The 19,271-nt window shown below is 42.2% G+C and overlaps 1 protein-coding gene across 1 annotated transcript in view; it reads right to left on the reverse strand.

Annotated features, from left to right (window-relative positions):
• The window catches only part of arhgap17a (Rho GTPase activating protein 17a), a 42,790-nt gene extending 25,012 nt beyond the window's left edge, over positions 1-17,778 (reverse strand). The window contains 2 exon segments of the mRNA XM_052478069.1: positions 7,952-7,991; positions 17,236-17,778. Coding sequence (XP_052334029.1) covers positions 7,952-7,991; positions 17,236-17,288 — 93 coding nt within the window. The 5' untranslated portion in view covers positions 17,289-17,778.
• Between the last annotated feature and the right edge of the window lie 1,493 nt (positions 17,779-19,271).

Here is a 19,271-nt window from a genome sequence, read left to right on the forward strand (position 1 = left end):
ACGGTGCTCATTGGGCGAGTAACCCGATTAGGGCGTCCACCCACGGTGCTCATTGGGCGAGTAACCCGATTAGGGCGTCCACCCACGGTGCTCATTGGGCGAGTAACCCGATTAGGGCGTCCACCCACGGTGCTCATTGGGCGAGTAACCCGATTAGGGCGTCCACCCACGGTGCTCATTGGGCGAGTAACCCGATTAGGGCGTCCACCCACGGTGCTCATTGGGCGAGTAACCCGATTAGGGCGTCCACCCACGGTGCTCATTGGGCGAGTAACCCGATTAGGGCGTCCACCCACGGTGCTCATTGGGTGAGTAACCTGATTAGGGCGTCCACCCACGGTGCTCATTGGGCGAGTAACCCGATTAGGGCGTCCACCCACGGTGCTCATTGGGCGAGTAACCCGATTAGGGCGTCCACCCACGGTGCTCATTGGGCGAGTAACCCGATTAGGGCGTCCACCCACGGTGCTCATTGGGCGAGTAACCCGATTAGGGCGTCCACCCACGGTGCTCATTGGGCGAGTAACCCGATTAGGGCGCCCACCCACGGTGCTCATTGGGCGAGTAACCCGATTAGGGCGCCCACCCACGGTGCTCATTGGGCGAGTAACCCGATTAGGGCGTCCACCCACGGTGCTCATTGGGCGAGTAACCCGATTAGGGCGTCCACCCACGGTGCTCATTGGGCGAGTAACCCGATTAGGGCGTCCACCCACGGTGCTCATTGGGCGAGTAACCCGATTAGGGCGTCCACCCACGGTGCTCATTGGGCGAGTAACCTGATTAGGGCGTCCACCCACGGTGCTCATTGGGCGAGTAACCTGATTAGGGCGTCCACCCACGGTGCTCATTGGGCGAGTAACCTGATTAGGGTGTCCACCCACGGTGCTCATGACAGAAATAATAGTTCAATTATGGCAATTCATATTAAAAGAACATGGAAGTTGATTAATTCTCATGTGCACTTTGAACATGTTGGAATAACTGTCCAAATGTACTTTTCCTCAGCCAACAAGATGAGTAACGAACAGCACAATCACAAGCCTATGTCAAGCTTCTATAGTAGAAAAGTTTAGGCTATTCTATAGATCTGCTTGTCAAGAAAGAAATAGCCTATTCCAAACCCGACTCTGGGACAGTTGTGGGACGATAGATCCCAAATTCATACAACCAGTAGGCCTAGGCGACATTAAAAAAAAGTTCAAAGCAATGAGTTTGATGCAACAGATCAGAACGTTTAGCTTAAAATGTTGATAACCTATTATTTCTTCACATTATAAGCGCAGCAATGCACACAAGGCAATAAGACCAGCGTGAATGTTTGTTCCATAAAGCAATTTGCGGGAAAACAGAGTTGTTAAAAAGGGCACTGCACATGCAAGTGGTTTCATGTGACAGAGACGAAAATATCCATTAGAAATGTATGAAGAGAGGAGATCTAATACGCTACTTGAAGAAAGGTAAGACATGCCTCATAGTATCTATTAAAATGTTCAGGTTTCAAACAATTAAGTACACAGTACTAGTCAAAACTTAACACACTTACTCATAAAATACAAGTGATACAAGTGGTATAGAGAATAGAGGTCGACCGATAGAGAGAAATAGTCCTATAAATTCTATATTAACTACAACCTAAAACCTCTTACCTTGGAATATTGAACTCATGTTAAAAGGAACCACCAACTTTCATATGTTCTCATGTTCTGAGCAAGGAACTCAAACGTTAGCTTTTTTTACATGGCACATATTGCACTTTTTACATGGCACATATTGCACTTTTACTTCTCCAACACTATTTTTGCATTATTTAAACCAAATTGAGCATGTTTCATTATTTATTTGAGACCAAATATATTTTTATGTATTATATTAAGTTAAAATAAGTATTTATTCAGTATTGTTGTAATTGTCATTACACACACACACACACACACACACACACACACACACACACAGGAATTTGATCAATATCGGCTCTTTTTGGTCCTCTAATAATCGGTATTGGCGTTAAAATCATTAGCGGTCGACCTCTACTCTGCAGTGACGCCTCTAGCACTGAGATGCAGTGGCTTAGACCGCTGCGCCACTCCGGAGCCCCGAGATTAAGCATGTGGCATAGGAGTGGGATTCTGTGTTTTCACATGCAAAAGGGATTGCTTTTGATGCTTTATCTGCCTTCCAAATGAAAACTAGTTAGACAATTAAATACACGAAAGTATGTGGAGACCCCTTCCAATTAGTGGATTCGGCTAGGTCAGCTGACAGGTATATAAAATCGAGCACACTGCCATGCAATCTCCATAGACAAACATTGGCAGTAGAATGACCTTGCTGAAGAGCTCAGTGACTTACAATGTGGCACCGTCATAGGATGCCACCTTTCCAACAAGTCAGTTGGTCAAATTTCTGCCCTGTTAGAGCTGCCCCAGTCAACTGTAAATGCTTTTATTGTGAAGTGGAAACGTCTAGGAGCAACAACGGCTCTGACGCAAAGTGTTAGGTCACACAAGCTCACAGAAAGGGACCGCCAAGTTCTGAAGCGCGTAGTGCGTAAAAATCGTCTGATCTGTTGCAACACTCACTATCGAGGTCCAAACTGCCTCTGGAAGCAACGTCAGCACAATAACTGTTTGTCGTGGCGCAGAACAAGCCTAAGATGACCATGCGCAATGCCAAGCGTCAGCTGGAGTGGTGTATAGCTCACCACCATTGGATTCTGGAGCAGTGGAAATGCGTTCTCTGGAGTGATGAATCATGCTTCACCATCTGGCAGTCCGACGGATGAATGAGTGTTTGGCGGATGCCACGAGAATGCTACCTGCCTCAATGTATAGTGCCATCTGTAAAGTTTGGTGGAGGAGGAATAATGTTCTGTGGCTGTTTCATGGTTTAGGCACCTTAGTTCCAGTGAAGGGAACTCTTAACGCTACATTATACAATGACATTCTAGACAATTCTGTGCTTCCAACTTTGTGGCAACAGTTTGGGGAAGGCCCTTTCCTGTTTCAGCATGACAATACCCCCGTGCACAAAGCGAGAACTTGACTGGCCTCACAGAACCCTGACCTCAACCCCATCGAACACTTTGTGATGAATTGAAACGCTGACTGCGAGCCAGGCCTAATTGCCCAACATCAGTGACCGACCTCACTAATGCTCTTGTGGCTGAATGAAAGCAAGTCCCAACATCTAGTGGAAAGCCTTCCCAGGAGAGTAAGACTCTGTTATAGCAGCAAGGGGGGGACTAACTCCAAATTAATGCCACTGAGTTTGGAATGAGATGTTCGAAGAGCAGGTGTCCACATACACTTCATGACCAAAGGTATGTTTTATGGAAAATATATGTTTTATGTTTCTGGACAATGCACAATACTGCCTTGTTGACAACATGACTGAGCAGTGCAGATTACTGTTCTGTTTTAAGAAGGGCACTCTTCCCTCACCACGTTTGCCCGTTCATGTCACGGGCCATAGACCGGTACATCACGGCTCAGGTTAATAGAACTCCCTCAGTGACTCGGATAATCCTACAGTAGTATCAGTGTTGTCCATGGCAACTGTAACAGTCAGCTGACCTTCTGTGTGCTGTGCTTAAGCGCCATGCTGAGGGTATTGATCAACTATTTAAGCTCAGCCAGTGTTTTCTCCTCTCCCTTTAAATTAATCTAATCTGTCTGACCCTCACTATGGTGACTATTAATAGCCCTGGGCCCGTGGGTAAATGGAAGACAGACAAGCTAAGGCCTGGTCTGGCCCTGGGAAAGTGGACCAGAAGAACCCCTTACCCATGTCTCTTAACAAAAAAACGTATCAAATGTTATGCGTCACATGCTTCATAAACAGGTGTACACTAACAGTGAAATGCTTTCTTGCGGGTCTGTTTCCAACAACGCAGAATTAAAGATGAATAAATATAAAGTGACATGAGCAATAAATACACAGTGAATAACAAAACCTAGTAAAAATAACATGGCTATATACCGGTGAGTACGAAGTAATTGAGGTAGCTGTTAGAGGTTGACCGATTTAATTAGGGCCGATTTCAAGTTTTTCATAATCGGGTAATCAGCCTTTTTGTACGCCGATTATGGCCGATTACATTGCAATCCACAAGGAAACAGCATGGCAGGCTGTGACCACCTGTTACGTGAGTGAGCCTGCCACGTGACTGCAGGGTCAAAAGGACCTTGTGGATGCAAGGAGCCAAGGTGGGTTGCTAGCTAGCATTAAACTTATTAAAAATAAATAAATCTTCACATAATCACTAGTTAACCTAGTAATATCATCAACCATGTGTAGTTAACTAGCTTGTCCTGCGTTGCATATAATCAATGCGGTGCCTGTTAATTTATCATCGAATCACAACCTACTTCAACTTCGCCAAACGGGTGATGATTTAACAAAAGCGCATTGCCGAAAAAAGCACAATCTTTGCACAAATGTACCTAACCATAAACATCAATGCCTTAAAATCAGTACACAGAAGTATATATTTAAACCTGCATATTTAGTTAAAAGAAATCCATGTTATCAGGCAATTTTAACGAGGGAAATTGTGTCACTTCTCTTGCGTTCAGTGCAAGCAGAGGCAGGGTATATACAGTACCTTGCGAAAGTATTCGGCCCCCTTGAACTTTGCGACCTTTTGCCACATTTCAGGCTTCAAACATAAAGATATAAAACTGTAGTTTTTTGTGAAGAATCAACAACAAGTGGGACACAATCATGAAGTGGAACAACATTTATTGGATATTTCAAACTTTTTTAACAAATCAAACTGAAAAATTGGGCTTTCATATGTTCTGAGCAAGGAACTTAAACATCAGCTTTTTTACATGGCACATATTGCACTTTTACTTTCTTCTCCAACACCGTTTTTGCATTATTAAAACCAAATTGAACATGTTTCATTATTTATTTGAGACTAAATCTATTTTATGTATTATATTAAGTTAAAATAAGTGTTCATTGTTCATTCTGTATTGTTGTAAATGTCATTATTACAAACTAATATATATATATTTAAAAAAAAATCTTTTAAAATAGATAAAACCCGGCCGATTAATCGGTATCGGCTTTTTTTTGGGACATCCAATAATAGGTATCGGCATTGAAAAATCATAATCGGCGACCTCTAGTATGTACCTTATTTCAGTCCACTTATCAGTCTACTCTGGCCTACTTGGAGTAGGCTAGGGGAAAGGGGGATACCTAGTCAGTTGTACAACTGAATGGATTCAACTGAAATGTGTCTTCTGCATTTAACCCAACCCCTCGGAATCAGAGAGGTGTGGGGGACTGTCATAATTGACATCCACATCTTCGGCGCCTGGGGAACAGTGGGTTAACTGTCTTGCTCAGGGGCAGAACGACAGATTTTTACCTTGTCAGCTCAGGATTCAATCCAGCAATCTTTCGGTTACTGCCCCAACAACACAAGTGAGAGCGTGCGTAATTATACATGCCACATCGGGCAGCAGGTGAGCTAGTGTCGGACAATGTGGTGATGCGGCTTGTAGAACCTTGTGTTGGCAAGGGGAGACATTTCTTCACTTCACTGTCATCGCCAAACAAGTTTCTTGCAAAGAAAACAAGTCTGGATGGCACCATGAACAAAATGAGACTGGAGCTCCCTCCCTCTGCGCAAACAAGGCACCTGCACAGCCGTTGTATGCCTTCTAAACATTCCATCTCTGAGATCTACAGACAGTTCCTTGGACTTCACGCTATAGTTTCTGCTCTGACATGCACTGTCAACTGTGGGACATTATATAGACAGGTGTGCTTCCTTCTAAATCATGTCCAAACAATTGAATTGGCCACAAGTGGACTCCAATCAAGTTGTACTGATGTCTCAAGGATGATTAAAGGAAATTGGATGCACCTGAGCTCAATTTGGAGTGTCATAGCAAAGAGGTGTGAATACTTCTGTAAATTAGATTTCTGCATGTCATTTTCAATACATTTGCAAAAATATGTTTTCACTGTCATTACTGTGTGTAAATGGGTGACAAAATAAACATCTATTGAATCAATTTTGAATTCAGGCTGTAACAAAATGTGTAATAAGTCAAGGGGTATGAATACCTTCTGAAGGCACAACAACAAGCAGACTAGGTAAATAGATCAACTTTTCTACTATGGGTTGTCTGACTTTTATATTCATTACTCAGCTTGCAGAGGTAAAGTAAATGTGGACTGTCCTAGCATCATTAAAGTGCACCTATTTTTACATGTTCCATATTTTTATGCCGTGGCGTAGCGCCACAGCTAAATGACTGCAGCGGAAACACTGACTAAACAAACAAACAAACAAACCAGAAGGATGTGAAAGAGCCAGACAGAAGTTGTTGTACTAACTGTGATCAGCTCAGAGCCTAGTTAGGTCTATGACGCATCCACTGAGCTGGGAATCGCCACTGTAATGTGACTGAGGAGTGTGTGTGCCAGGACTGATGAGAACACGTCCAGACAAGCACACAGCGCACAACACACTTAGCCAAAGAAGGGTGTGAGAGCTTGTCTGTGTCCAAACAAAAACAGCAGTAGCCTAAACCAGGGGTTCCCAAACTTTATCACGTCGGCTCCACTCTCGGCATTGGGGAACACCCCTCCCCCAGCATTTGGGAACATCCCTCCCCCCAGTCTATTTCTATGGGCACAAGCACAGTTCATGACCAACTGTTCACACCCCTCATTTGTGGAGAGAACATTGAAGGTTTAAAGCTTTTTCCTGCAGTTCTATACATTATGTCATGGGATGCAGAGCAAAGTTTACAGTTTTAAAGTGCATATCCTGCAATTCTACACATCCAGCTCTACTAGAGGTCTCATCTGTTTGGGCTGTTGACCACTCTTTAGCCTACTCATGTCATCTCATGCATGCCATACATTTACAGCAGGCAAAACCAGAGCCAGCATGGATGCCAAACCCACTAACCCAGAGCATGCACGTATGGAATGACAAACACCGCAGAGAGGAGTTGGCTGAAGCAGAAACCCGATCAGTGGTGATCAAGCACCAGACACTCCAGTGCTTCTAGGGACACGAGAAAGATCCAACAGTGTGTTCTCAGACTAACATGGTAGCGTGAGAGACGTGACATGTGGAATACAGAGGAGTCTGAGTCACAGTGGGCCATGGAAGGTTGTTAGAGGAAGGTCGCACACAAAACGCCTTGGAGGGAAAACAGAGTCAACTGTCAGATACGATAAAGTGTCCCCACCTCAGTAGTAGCTATTCATAACTGCTGTTGGACAGACACTTACTCCTTCCATGACAACGCCTCATACTGCTTCTAAATAGGACACTGTCATGCTAGTTGTCACTCAAATGCTGTGTGTTTGGGTCCCATGACGTTTTCATTCCAGTATACTTCTCTCCAGTCAAACGCATGCTATTTATCTAACGTGACTGAAAGAGAACAAGGCTTGAAGCAACAGCAGGAGCCTGTCTTTTCAACAGCGTCGTTTCTGTACACGCCCTCTCTGACTTTAAATGGGGTGGAGAAAACCAAAAGAACAATAACATTCCGGAATGACAGAAATAAAGTGTTGAGTGTATGGAATGTCTTCACTGAGCAACAGGAATTCTGAAGGACTCCACCTGCTGTCTCTAGACTCAATGGGAATTTCCATGGGAACCAGACTACACACAGCACCTGAGGAGACCCAGAGCATCAAACTAAATTGAACTGAAATTAAATTAATAGAATATACACACACACATTGTCTTTACTTTGCACTACTAGTACCAAAGATTGCCAGGAAATTTGACAGAGTTACATTTTCTCACCAACATGAGGAAGAATGACATCTGTAACTCAGCTAAGAGCCTCTTGTATTCACATATGCTGAGTCCGCAGTTCCATTGACTTACTGTACAGCACGTAATGGGAGAGTTGGTAGAGTAAATGCAAAAATGTAGCCTAGGTAATGATTTATTTACCTGTAGAAGGTCATCGCTGAGGACTTCTGTTTTCTCTGCTCTGTGGATGAGAAAACACAACAGGAGATAGATTAGGTTTGACAGCTACTGATTAGAGACACTTTGTATATGCAAACACTGTCAATACAATGAGGCCTTTCCAGACAGACTAGATTCCACACAGTGCAGAAGAACAGGGTCAGGTATTATGGGCAGTGATCATGTGAACCACTGCACTAGCCTGGGTACCAACCACACTGTTTGAAATGTATTATACAACACAACTATGGTACATTGTTGCCTCGGTGAGACAGAAGCAGACTGGCACCCAGTATAGAAAACCACATGAAAGCCTGAGCACTATCGGTTTACATGGTGGGGTTTAGAGCCCGACCGATAAACAGGTTGACCGATATTGTCGGCTGATAGCCTTTCACAGAAATATTTGTATCAGTCTTTATTTCACATATAAAGAACAGATATTATATACAGTACCAGTCAAAAGTTTGGACACACCCACTCATTCAAGGGTTTTTCTTAATTTATTACTATTTTCTACATTGTAGGATAATAGTGAAGACGTCAAAACTATGAAATAACAGATGGAATCATGTTGTAACCCAAAAAGTGTTAAATCAAAATTAGAGGTCATCGGACAAGTTTTATATATTCGTTTGTAATAATAACGACAATTACAACAATACTGAATGAATAATTAACACTTATTTTAACTTAATATAACACATCAATAAAATCTATTTAGTCTCAAATAAATAATGAAACATGTTCAATTTGGTTTAAATAATGCAAAAACAAAGTGTTGGAGAAGAACGTAATAGTGAATTATGTGCCATGTAAAAAAGCTAACGTTTATGTTCCTTGCTCAGAATACGAGAACATATGAAAGCTGGTGGTTCCTTTCAACATGAGTCTTCAATATTCCCAGGTAAGAAGTTTTAGGTTGTAGTTAGAATAGGACTATTTCGCTCTATACTAGAGGTCGACCGATTAATTTGAATGGGCGATTAATTAGGGACGATTTCAAGTTTCATAATCATCGGAAATCGGTATTTTTGGGCGCCGATTTGCTGATTTTTTAAAAATACCTTTATTTAACTAGGCAAGTCAGTTAAGATCACATTCTTATTTTCAATGATGGCCTAGGAACGGTGGGTTAACTGCCTTGTTCAGGGGCAGAACGACAGATTTTCACCTTGTCAACTCGGGGGATCCAATCTTGCAACCTTACAGTTAACTAGTCCAATGCAACAACGACCTGCCTGTCTCTCATTGCACTCCACAAGGAGACTGCCTGTTACGCGAATGCAGTAAGCCATGGTAAGTTGCTAGCTAGCATTAAACGTACCTTAGAAAAAACAATCAATCATAATCCCTAGTTAACTACACATGGTTGATATTACTAGATATTATCTAGCGTGTCCTGCGTTACATATAATCTGACTGAGCATACAAGCATACAAGTATCTAAGTATCTGATTGAGTGGTGGTAGGCAGAAGCAGGCGCGTAAACATTCATTCAAACAGCCCTTTTGTGCATTTTGCCAGCAGCTCTTCGTTGTGCGTCAAGCATTACGCTGTTTATGACTTCAAGCCTATCAACTCCCGAGATGAGGCTGGTGTAACCGAAGTGAAATGGCTAGCAAGTTAGCGCGCGCTAACTAGAGGGACGGAAGCTATACTGTTACACTGGCAATACTATAGTGCCTATAAGAACATCCAATAGTCAAAGGTTAATGAAATACAAATGGTATAGATGGAAATAGTCCGATAATAACTACAACCCAAAACTTCTTACCTGGGAATATTGAAGACTCATGTTAAAAAAGGAACCACCAGCTTTCATATGTTCTCATGTTCTGAGCAAGGAACTGAAACGTTAGCTTTCTTACATGGCACATATTGCACTTTTACTTTCTTCTCCAACACTTTGTTTTTGCATTATTTAAACAAAATTGAACATGTTTCATTATTTACTTGAGGCTAAATTGATTTTATTGATGTATTATATCAAGTTAAAATAAGTGTTCATTCAGTATTGTTGTAATTGTCATTATTACAAATAAATAAATATATATATTTTTTTAAATCAGCCGATTAATCGGTATCGGCTTTTTTGGTCCTCCAATAATTGGTATCGGCGTTGAAAAATCATAATTGGTCGACCTCTACTCCATACCATTTGTATTTCATATACCTTTGACTATTGGATGTTCTAATAGGCACTTCAGTATTGCCAGCCTAATATCGGGAGTTGATAGGCTTGAAGTCATAAACAGCACTGTGCCTCAAGCATTGCGAAGAGCTGCGGGCAAACACAGTAAAGTTTGAATGAATGCTTACGAGCCTGCTGCTGCCTACCACCGCTCAGACAGACTGCTCTATCAAATAGACTTAATTATACTATAATAACACAGAAATATGAGCCTTTGGTCATTAATATGGTCAAATCCGGAAACTATCATTTCAAAAACATAACGTTTATTCTTTCAGTGAAATACGGAACCGTTCCCTATTTTATCTAACGGGTGTCAACCCTAAGTCTAAATATTGCTGTTACATTGCACAACCTTCAATGTTATGTCATAATTATGTCAAATTCTGGCAAATTAGCTCGCAGCAAGCCAGGCGGCCCAAACTGCATATACCCCGACTCTGCGTGCAATGAACGCAAGAGAAGTGACACAATTTCCCTAGTTAATATTGCCTGCTACCATTAATTTATTTCAACTAAATAGGAGGTTTTAAAAAATCTACTTCTGTGTGTTAATTTGCAGAAATGCATTAATATTTATGGTTAGGTACATCCGTGCAACGATTGTGCTTTTGTTAAATCATCACCAGTTTGGCAAAGTAGGCTGTGATTCGATGATAAATTAACAGGCACCACATTGATTATATGCAACGCAGGACAAGCTAGTTAACCTAGTAATATCAACCATGTGTAGTTAACTAGTGATTGTTAAGATTTGTTTTTTATAAGATAAGTTTAATGCTAGCTAGCAACTTACCATGGCTCCTTTCTGTACTCCCGTAACAGGTGGTCAGCCTGCCACGCAGTTCCTCGTGAGGTGCAATGTAATCGGCATCCAAAAATGCTGATTACCCATTGTTGTGAAAATTTGAAAAATCGGCCCTTATTAATTCAGCCATGGCGATTAATCGGTCTACCTCTACTACAGACCTTGGTTCGATTCCAGGCTGCATTCATATAGGAACCGGGCTGCTTCCCGGGCATTAGCCAGGTTCCCCATTCAAAGCCAATGGTGAAGTGAAATTTCGTCTCAAAAGAAAATTGACATAACCTAGCTAGATTAAGCACGTGGAATAATGAGTAGGATTCTTTCATTTCATACCTCAGCAAAGAGACGGTGTAATATTGCATGTGACCAACATGTTGAAAATGGTGCTTTCACACAAGACTCCATAGTCCATTCCCTCTCTCCCCCTCCCCCATGCCTTTCTATTCCTCCTACAAGTCAAGTAACCCGTTTTGTAGCTTGTAACGTTTCCCCTTGCCAACTGGTCCTAGTATAGTTTCACTGTTAAGGTCCCACTGCTTAGGTTTAGGCTGATGTACAGCGAAAAGTTCTCAGGTCAGATGTTAAACAGCAGACAGTCAGTAACTGGAGCCCTAAACTCAGCGGAGTCCCTCCTCTCCTCCAAAAACTGGGCTCTGTGCACTATAGTAACCTTGTGACAGTGGTGGACAGCTGCTTCCAATTACAACCCAGAGAGAGGCATGGTAAGTGAGCGAGAGAGAGAAAAAAAAAAGAGAAAGAGATGGAGGCTAAGAGAGAAAGATGGAGGCAGAAAGAGAAGGAGAACGAGAGAAAGGGGCTGCGAACCAAGCCCCAAAACCAAATCCAGCGACGATTCAAGTCAAAGTTTTCTGGAGAAGTGCCTGAAGCCAAGCAGCTTGGTGGGGTCACATGGTGTGTGGACATTCAACCTCAGAAACCAGAAGACATGGGGCTGCGTTCCAAATGGCAAAAGTAGTGCACTAATAGGGGGCCATTTGGGACAAACATGGTTCGAGCAGCAGCAGGCAGCCAGGGCCAGAGGGGACATATGAGACTCACATCACTCACCACATCTACAGCACTCCAGAGAGAAACACACTTTAAAACATATTACTAAACCACAGGTCAGAATCCCTCTAGCTGTCTCCCATTTATTGCCTCTGTGTTATATAACAGTTCAGAGTACATGGAATGAGTCTGCATGGAATTATTGACTAAGAGCACCAATCAATTATATTTGCATGGTTATTTGGTGTATAAACAAATGAGTAGCAGTAGCCTATATCTAACAACATAAAAGCCACACTCGCTCATCCAGACAAACTAAACTGCGTCACTAAAAACAAAAATAGACCTAGTATAATGTCCCAGCCCAGGAGCAACAAAACAATTGTTTAGCATCTCTCAGCTGACCTGGGCTATCAAAGTGAATGGAGCTGAGTGACTACACCAGGCTCTGTAGAACTGTTACACTCACCACGAGGTATCTTTGTTACCTAGCTAGCTATAGCAACAACAGTCACTTGGATCACTGAACAACATAACAGTTAGGCTGCACCCTGCCACCTAAGAATTATCCCCATGGCAACGTGCTGGAGATGGTAAATGAATACTCTATCCGGTTTCTACAATAGAGGGGCTGTTGCTGGCCTTTTCACCACAATCAGTTTGGAGAAGAGGTTGAGTTTGTCATATTAGCAACAGTTGGCAGCTCAGGGCTCACAACATAATGGATATTGGACAGATGAAATTATAGGACTTGTGCACAACTGAATACTTACAGGTGTGAAATAGCATGCTGTTGCTGTCCGGTTTCATAGCCACGGGAAAGTGTGGGGTGGTGCGATTTTTTTTCCGGCACCGGGGGGCGCTAATACAGGACTAGAACAGGCCCAGAGCACTACTCTTGTGAAGATTTTATTTGTAAAGGTTTTATTATTTATTTGTATTATTCTGATTTTGCAAGGGGTGCTGCAGTATCTTCAGCACCCTTACTGTGTCCAGTTTTACAAGGAGATGTTGTGCCACTGAGCACACTTCTGACCAGTCAATTTCAGTGTTGCATGGACCTACCACCTAGACACCCAACCCTTTGAGAACTAGGGAACTGAAGAATGTCTTGTGGTTTTAAACAACTTACTGTGCTGAGATGTGCAACCTGTCTGCCTGTGACAAACTGTGCCTATATTCTTTCCTTAATCCTTCTACCACTCTGCTGGAACAGGCTCAGTCTTATCACCAGATCAAATCACACTAGATTCAGCAGTTACCTCACCAGGTCCATCAGAACTTGGGGAGTTGAGTTGAAATCAAGAAACAAGAGTAGGCAAGGATTCACATCCTCTTCTACACAGGTACTTCTGTAGTGTTCGTCACACCAGTGTTTTTCACTCATTTTCTCTTCTTAGAAACAGCACTTCTCTGGCAGGCCATTTCCTGTTTGGAGAATAATAAGGAGAGATTTCCTCTGAGTGGCTGACTGCTGAACGCAGTGTTCTGCTCCGGCACAATCACAGGAACCCAGGGACAGGCTAAAGGCCCTTCTCTATCACACACAACAAGCACACACACACATTCATGCTCACATGCACGCTCGTAGCTCGCACATGCGCTCACATGTATACTTGTACTCACACACTCCCACAGGTCTGCTTTCCACATCACACACACTCCTGATTCAATGTTAGTTAAATACAGTGAGGAAATGATTAGTATTCCAGCAGTCCTGTCTGTTCACCCTGAGCCAGTGGCACAGCGCTGAAGGTACATTAAGGGGATACTCTGAGCACTCAGGATACGGTTACACTCAAACACGCCAGGATTATCTGGGTATGGCAACTTGGATGTCTCTCTATGCTAACTACACTGTCATTCAAAAGATGCCAATTGGAAAGATGTACAGAGTAGCTTAGCCTTGCAGATCTTTTCTAGAATTAGAGCTAGGCCCTGAACATTGTTTCTCCCCATAGAATTAGAGTTTGTAGAACGGATGGACATTCCAATTCAACACTATGTTCCATTCCACAATCCACATGTGGCATTCTAGGTGACTTTTGATCCTTAGACCAGAGCAGAGCAAGATTCCCCAGTCTGAGATGTTATCTTGGTTGTGTCTCAAAACTCTGCAATTGCTTCCTTTCCAAGTCACCTTTTCTCCATCAGCACTGAAAGGACTGGATAGGTTTCCAACTTGTTCTTTCACCTATCATTATGTTCTGCCAGATCAGAGATCATGGCAGTAGGAACATGAAGCTAGTTAAAACTATTAGAGCCACAACCGTTGCATGTTGTACAATGTGTATCATCTCTGGTCATGTGTTCACTCAGAGAAGCCAAGGAGACCTTCCGTACCATCCTGTGCTGGGCTCTCCCCAAGCCCATAGCTAAATGTTATATTCATACTCCCACGCAGTACCCCTCACACTTCAGCCCCATGTAATGATAACAGGCCAGGGCCCGGTTTCCCAATAGAGATGGAATTTAGGTGTTTTAAGGATGCAACGGCCGAAGATGTAACATGCATTTCCCAAAACACCATGCAGAGAGAAAGGTAGCTAATTGCGTCGTTAGAGAATATGTCGGTACTGATAGGATCGAAAGAGAGTGCTGCTCTCGGATCAGCTTTCGCGATTCAAATCTTTACTTAACATTAGAATTATTTTACCACCTATAGCTGCAAATATTGAGGCGGCTTATTCCAATAAAAATTCTACGAATCACAGATTTGGCACATCATTGTGCACATGAAAGGCTACACATGAAATACCGAGACAAATTAGATAGTGGTCTACAAGTAGCTAAATAAAACACAAATGAACATTAAAATGTATTTCAATATGATTAATATAGGCCTATAGCCTACTGTTTTAATTTCATGCATATTTTTTAAACAATGCTTGTTTATACCATTGCAAAGACATTGGCAACATTGTATTTGTGGTCAACTTTGTTCTGAAGCTATCAGCGGTCAGAGAGAGACAAATAACTCATGTGATTCTACGTTTAGCGGAGATCTTGTGTATAAAGTGACGCGGGAGAGCAAAAAAAAGCATCTTACGACACACTTTGCTGTTCTACAAGTGGTCGGAGGCAGGCGTTAGATTACGAGTGTTTTCAAGTTCAACATTAATAACGATGGTTTTGGGAAACCACTCAGATATTAAACGATGCTCCTACGAAGGTTCTAAAGATGAATTTAGCCTCAAGATTATTTTGGTAAACCTGGACCTGGCCAGACAACAACACTGGCTGTGTATTCTACTAGCTACTGTCTGCAAGGCAGGGCAGTCCTCCTTTTCAAGGATACTGTTACAGGGAGGTTCTATATCTCTCTCCATGGATAAAAGACTACGGAATTAGTGATCCGTTGCCAAGATATTCCCAAAGATTACACTTATTCAAAAGGGCTGCTCTCTCAAGGGTAGATCCATTACTGGTGATTAGGCCAGGGGCCCTAGACTATGGGTGAGAGTGAGAAGAGACATTGAGGCACTATCCTGCCATACTTATCTCAGGCATTAGACACTATCTTGTTTAATGCATTACATCTTGCTGACTGTGTGTAGTTTTGCATGCCAAATGCAACTCGACTGTTTGAATCGGCAGTTTCAGTTTAAGTCTGAGTGAAAGTGGAATGGAAGAGCATGGTGTGGCTCCATTATTTGATCGTTTAGTGTCCCCCCCCTCCCCATAAGTACTAGAGGTGAAACTGTTCCGGGGGCCTTCTACCGCAAGCACACCTGTGCTCTTTTGAGCCACACAAGGGTAAACAAGGATGTTATCTCTTGGTTAGCATCAGTTAATATGAACTTGATCACTCATCCTGGCTACCTCAGCAGATTAGGCTGACATGGCATTGAAGTGACATGGCCAGCCAACAGAGCTGGAGGACTGGTGACTCACTGATGGACTGGCATCCCAAAACATTGCTTGAATATCTTCACTAGGTAGGAATCCATCCAATTTCAGACAGATTTTCATGTGAATATTCTAAAACCTTCATAAAACAATGAGCATTTTCCCACCAGAGACGTTTCCATCGAACTACATTTTTGTGGATAAATGCCTGTGCGTTAAATTGGTTTCCATCGCATTTTCAACTCTGCTGACATTTGACACAAAAACTTGCGTTATATCCAGTAGCAAATGTGCCCACTCTGGCCTTGGTATATGAGCTCTAGCCAACAGCTAGCAGATACAGTGCGGGTAGACTACCAACCTACAGTATGAGATTATTATGGATAACATTGATCATCATGTCACCAGAATAAGACCCTCGATATTTATTGGAAATGAGCATCAACCTCATCACCTTGCACATTCACCACCCTGTGAAGTTCACCATTTACTTCATCTGTAGCCTAATAACCTACATGCTTTCCGGAGTCATAGTGGGAGGACCACACAACATATAGCGTGACTCCCAAGTCTACTTCGATATGATGATTATCAATATTTGGCATGAAGGCGTTTCCACTGCCCTTTCTCGCATGATACATTTTACCGACACAAAAATATCCCACCATGTCGAATGAACAAATTGCATTAATACAATTGTTCCGGCACCTCACCTTTCCATCAGCCCGGACGTGATTGTTTTCATGCGTCAGGTAACGTTCATGTATTCGTGTAACAGTATAATGCTTAGTTAGCGGTGTGCGCTAAATAGCGTTTCAATCGGTTACGTTCGCAAGAAATTTTTGGATGAATAACCAGCCAGGTTAATGTCAGTTAAATTGGGGACAAAAACTGTTGCAGGGCATGCACTTTTTGTACCATTTCCAGCGTAAGCCATTTGTGGCTCGGCCACGTGAAGTAGGTCGTCACAGTCCTTGGATAACAGCTGTCAACTGTCTTTAAGCTCAGCAGTAGATGATGTGCAAATCTGGCCGTTACCGATGTAAATGTGCGATATGCATGCTGGCGAAGAGATGTTTCATGGTGAATTTGGCATCACATGTTTAGACTTCCAGCCATGACACAACCCGTTCATAGCAAGCAACAGATGTGAACTGTTTAGGAAACCTCACCACTTTTCCTCGATTAACAAAGCTCCAAATTAAGTGGGACAACATTCACGTTAGCTCTAGCCTTGACATGACCAGTTATTGATAGAAAACATGTATTTTCTAGACAACTGAACTGACAATACGGCATACGAACGCCATAGAAAATCAGGGCAACATCCCTACCCCCAACGCCGCAAAAAAGACAAAACTAGCTAACGTTAGCTAGCTAAATTTAACAACAGCCAACATTACTTGCCTGCCAACTGTTTGGTTGGCGAGTTGTTTCATCCGATTGAACTGTTTCTTCATTTTGCGTCCTTCTCCAGTGGAGTCTTGCGACGTTTTAGAGCTGGAAAAGTAACTCCTGCGATGTGCTTCATCAGACGAGGTTGGTCATGAAGTTCACAATAGCCAGCTAGCTTTTTGTCGAAGATTAGCTTGCAGCTAGCTAAGCTATGAACCAATTAAAATAGCTAACTTACTGTGGCTAGTCACTTTTTAGATAGTTTAGTCTAGCCTTCAAGTAGTTGTTTCATAAAAAAGCTATTCGCTCGCAAGCTGACGACATGGTTAAAGCTATGTATATGATCAAAAAGCTATCCAGAGTTCCACTGACTGGTTGCAGCCTTTACATTGCTGAATATCTGGCTGACTACTCAACGTCGACCGCTTTTCCCAACCAGCTTGCAGCACACCTCTCCCCTCTTTGCCAGCACAAGCTGAGGGCGTTGAATGGGTGGCAGGAAGTATACGTAGCAAAAGCATCCATCCGTCTAACACCATCCCCAGCACTGCTAAATGTGCAGACTGTGTAATTTGGGCTAGTTTACGAAAGTAATCTTTCTCGCTCCCGTGATACAATACAGTACTGCAATAATTTGCACTGACCTCACAACCTCACTAGAATTGTAATCATTAAGACATTGAACATGCCTACAGAATTATACAGTAACATTTAACCATACCTATTAAAACAGTCAGTTGAGTTGAAATATCAAACTGTTATTCAATGACATACAGTACCAGTCAAAAGTTTGGACACATCTTACTCATTCAATGGTTTTTCTTTATTGTTTTACTATTTTCTACATTGTAGAATAATATTGAAGACATCAACACTATGAAATAACACACATGGAATCATGTAGTAACCAAAAAAAGTGTTAAACAAATCAAAATATATTTTGTAAGAAGCCACCGTTTGCCTTGATGACAGCTTTGCACACGCTTGGCGTTCTCTCAACCAGCTTCACGAGGTAGTCACCTGGAATGCATTTCAATTAACAGGTGTGCCTTGTTAATAGTTCATTTGTGGAATATATTTCCTTCGTAATGTGTTTGAGCCAAACGTTGTGTTGTGACAAGGTAGGGCTGGTATACAGAAGACAGACCAAGTCCATATTATGGCAAGAATAACTCAAATAAGCAAATAAAAATGACAGTCCATAATGACTTTAAAACATGAAGTTCAGTCAATGTGGAAAATGTCAAGAATTTAAAAAAAAAATTCAAGTGCAGTCGCAAAAACTATCAAGCACTATGATGAACTGGCTTTCATGAGGACCGTCACAGGAAAGAAAGTTCATTAGAGTTACCAGCCTCAGAAATTGCAGCCCAAATAAATGCTTCACAGAGTTCAAGTAACAGACACATCTCAACATCAACTGTTCAGAGGAGACTGCGTGAATCAGGCCTTCATGGTCGAATTGCTGCGAAGAAATCACGACTAAAGGACACCAATAAGAATAAGAGACTTGCTTGGGCCAAAAAACACAAGGAATTGACATTAGACCGGTGGAAATCTGTCCTTTGGTTTGATGAGTCCACATTTTAAATGTTTGGTTCCAACGGCTGTCTTTGTAAATACAGCAGCCAATGGAACTCACCGGTAGTTTGAAGAAAGAGTGAACGCGAGATGGGGGATAGGTTATAGCAGTTATTTATTCCGACCCATAACCATTCAATCAATCTTTGTGAAGAGAAGTCAAAGCATTCTGCATCTAATTCTAGTCCTGTATTATTCAAGGGTGTCATTAGAATGATGAAGATATGGACAAGGGAACGTATTTAATTTAACTGTTTAAAGCGGGGAAGGGCTGAAGCAACAATAAAAGAAAGAATAGGTAGGCTAATAACATTAGGGGAAATATATATGCATCAGCCTACTAATTATACAAATAGGCCGTATTATATTTAAAAAATGAAATAAAATTCGTTAGCCTATACTTGTAACTTTGTAGGCCGCATGTGTTGCAGCAGAATCGCATGTTCTCTTCTGCTTTATCATGGTTT

This window comes from Oncorhynchus keta, chromosome 24, assembly GCF_023373465.1.
Source record: "Oncorhynchus keta strain PuntledgeMale-10-30-2019 chromosome 24, Oket_V2, whole genome shotgun sequence".
NCBI lineage: Eukaryota > Metazoa > Chordata > Actinopteri > Salmoniformes > Salmonidae > Oncorhynchus > Oncorhynchus keta.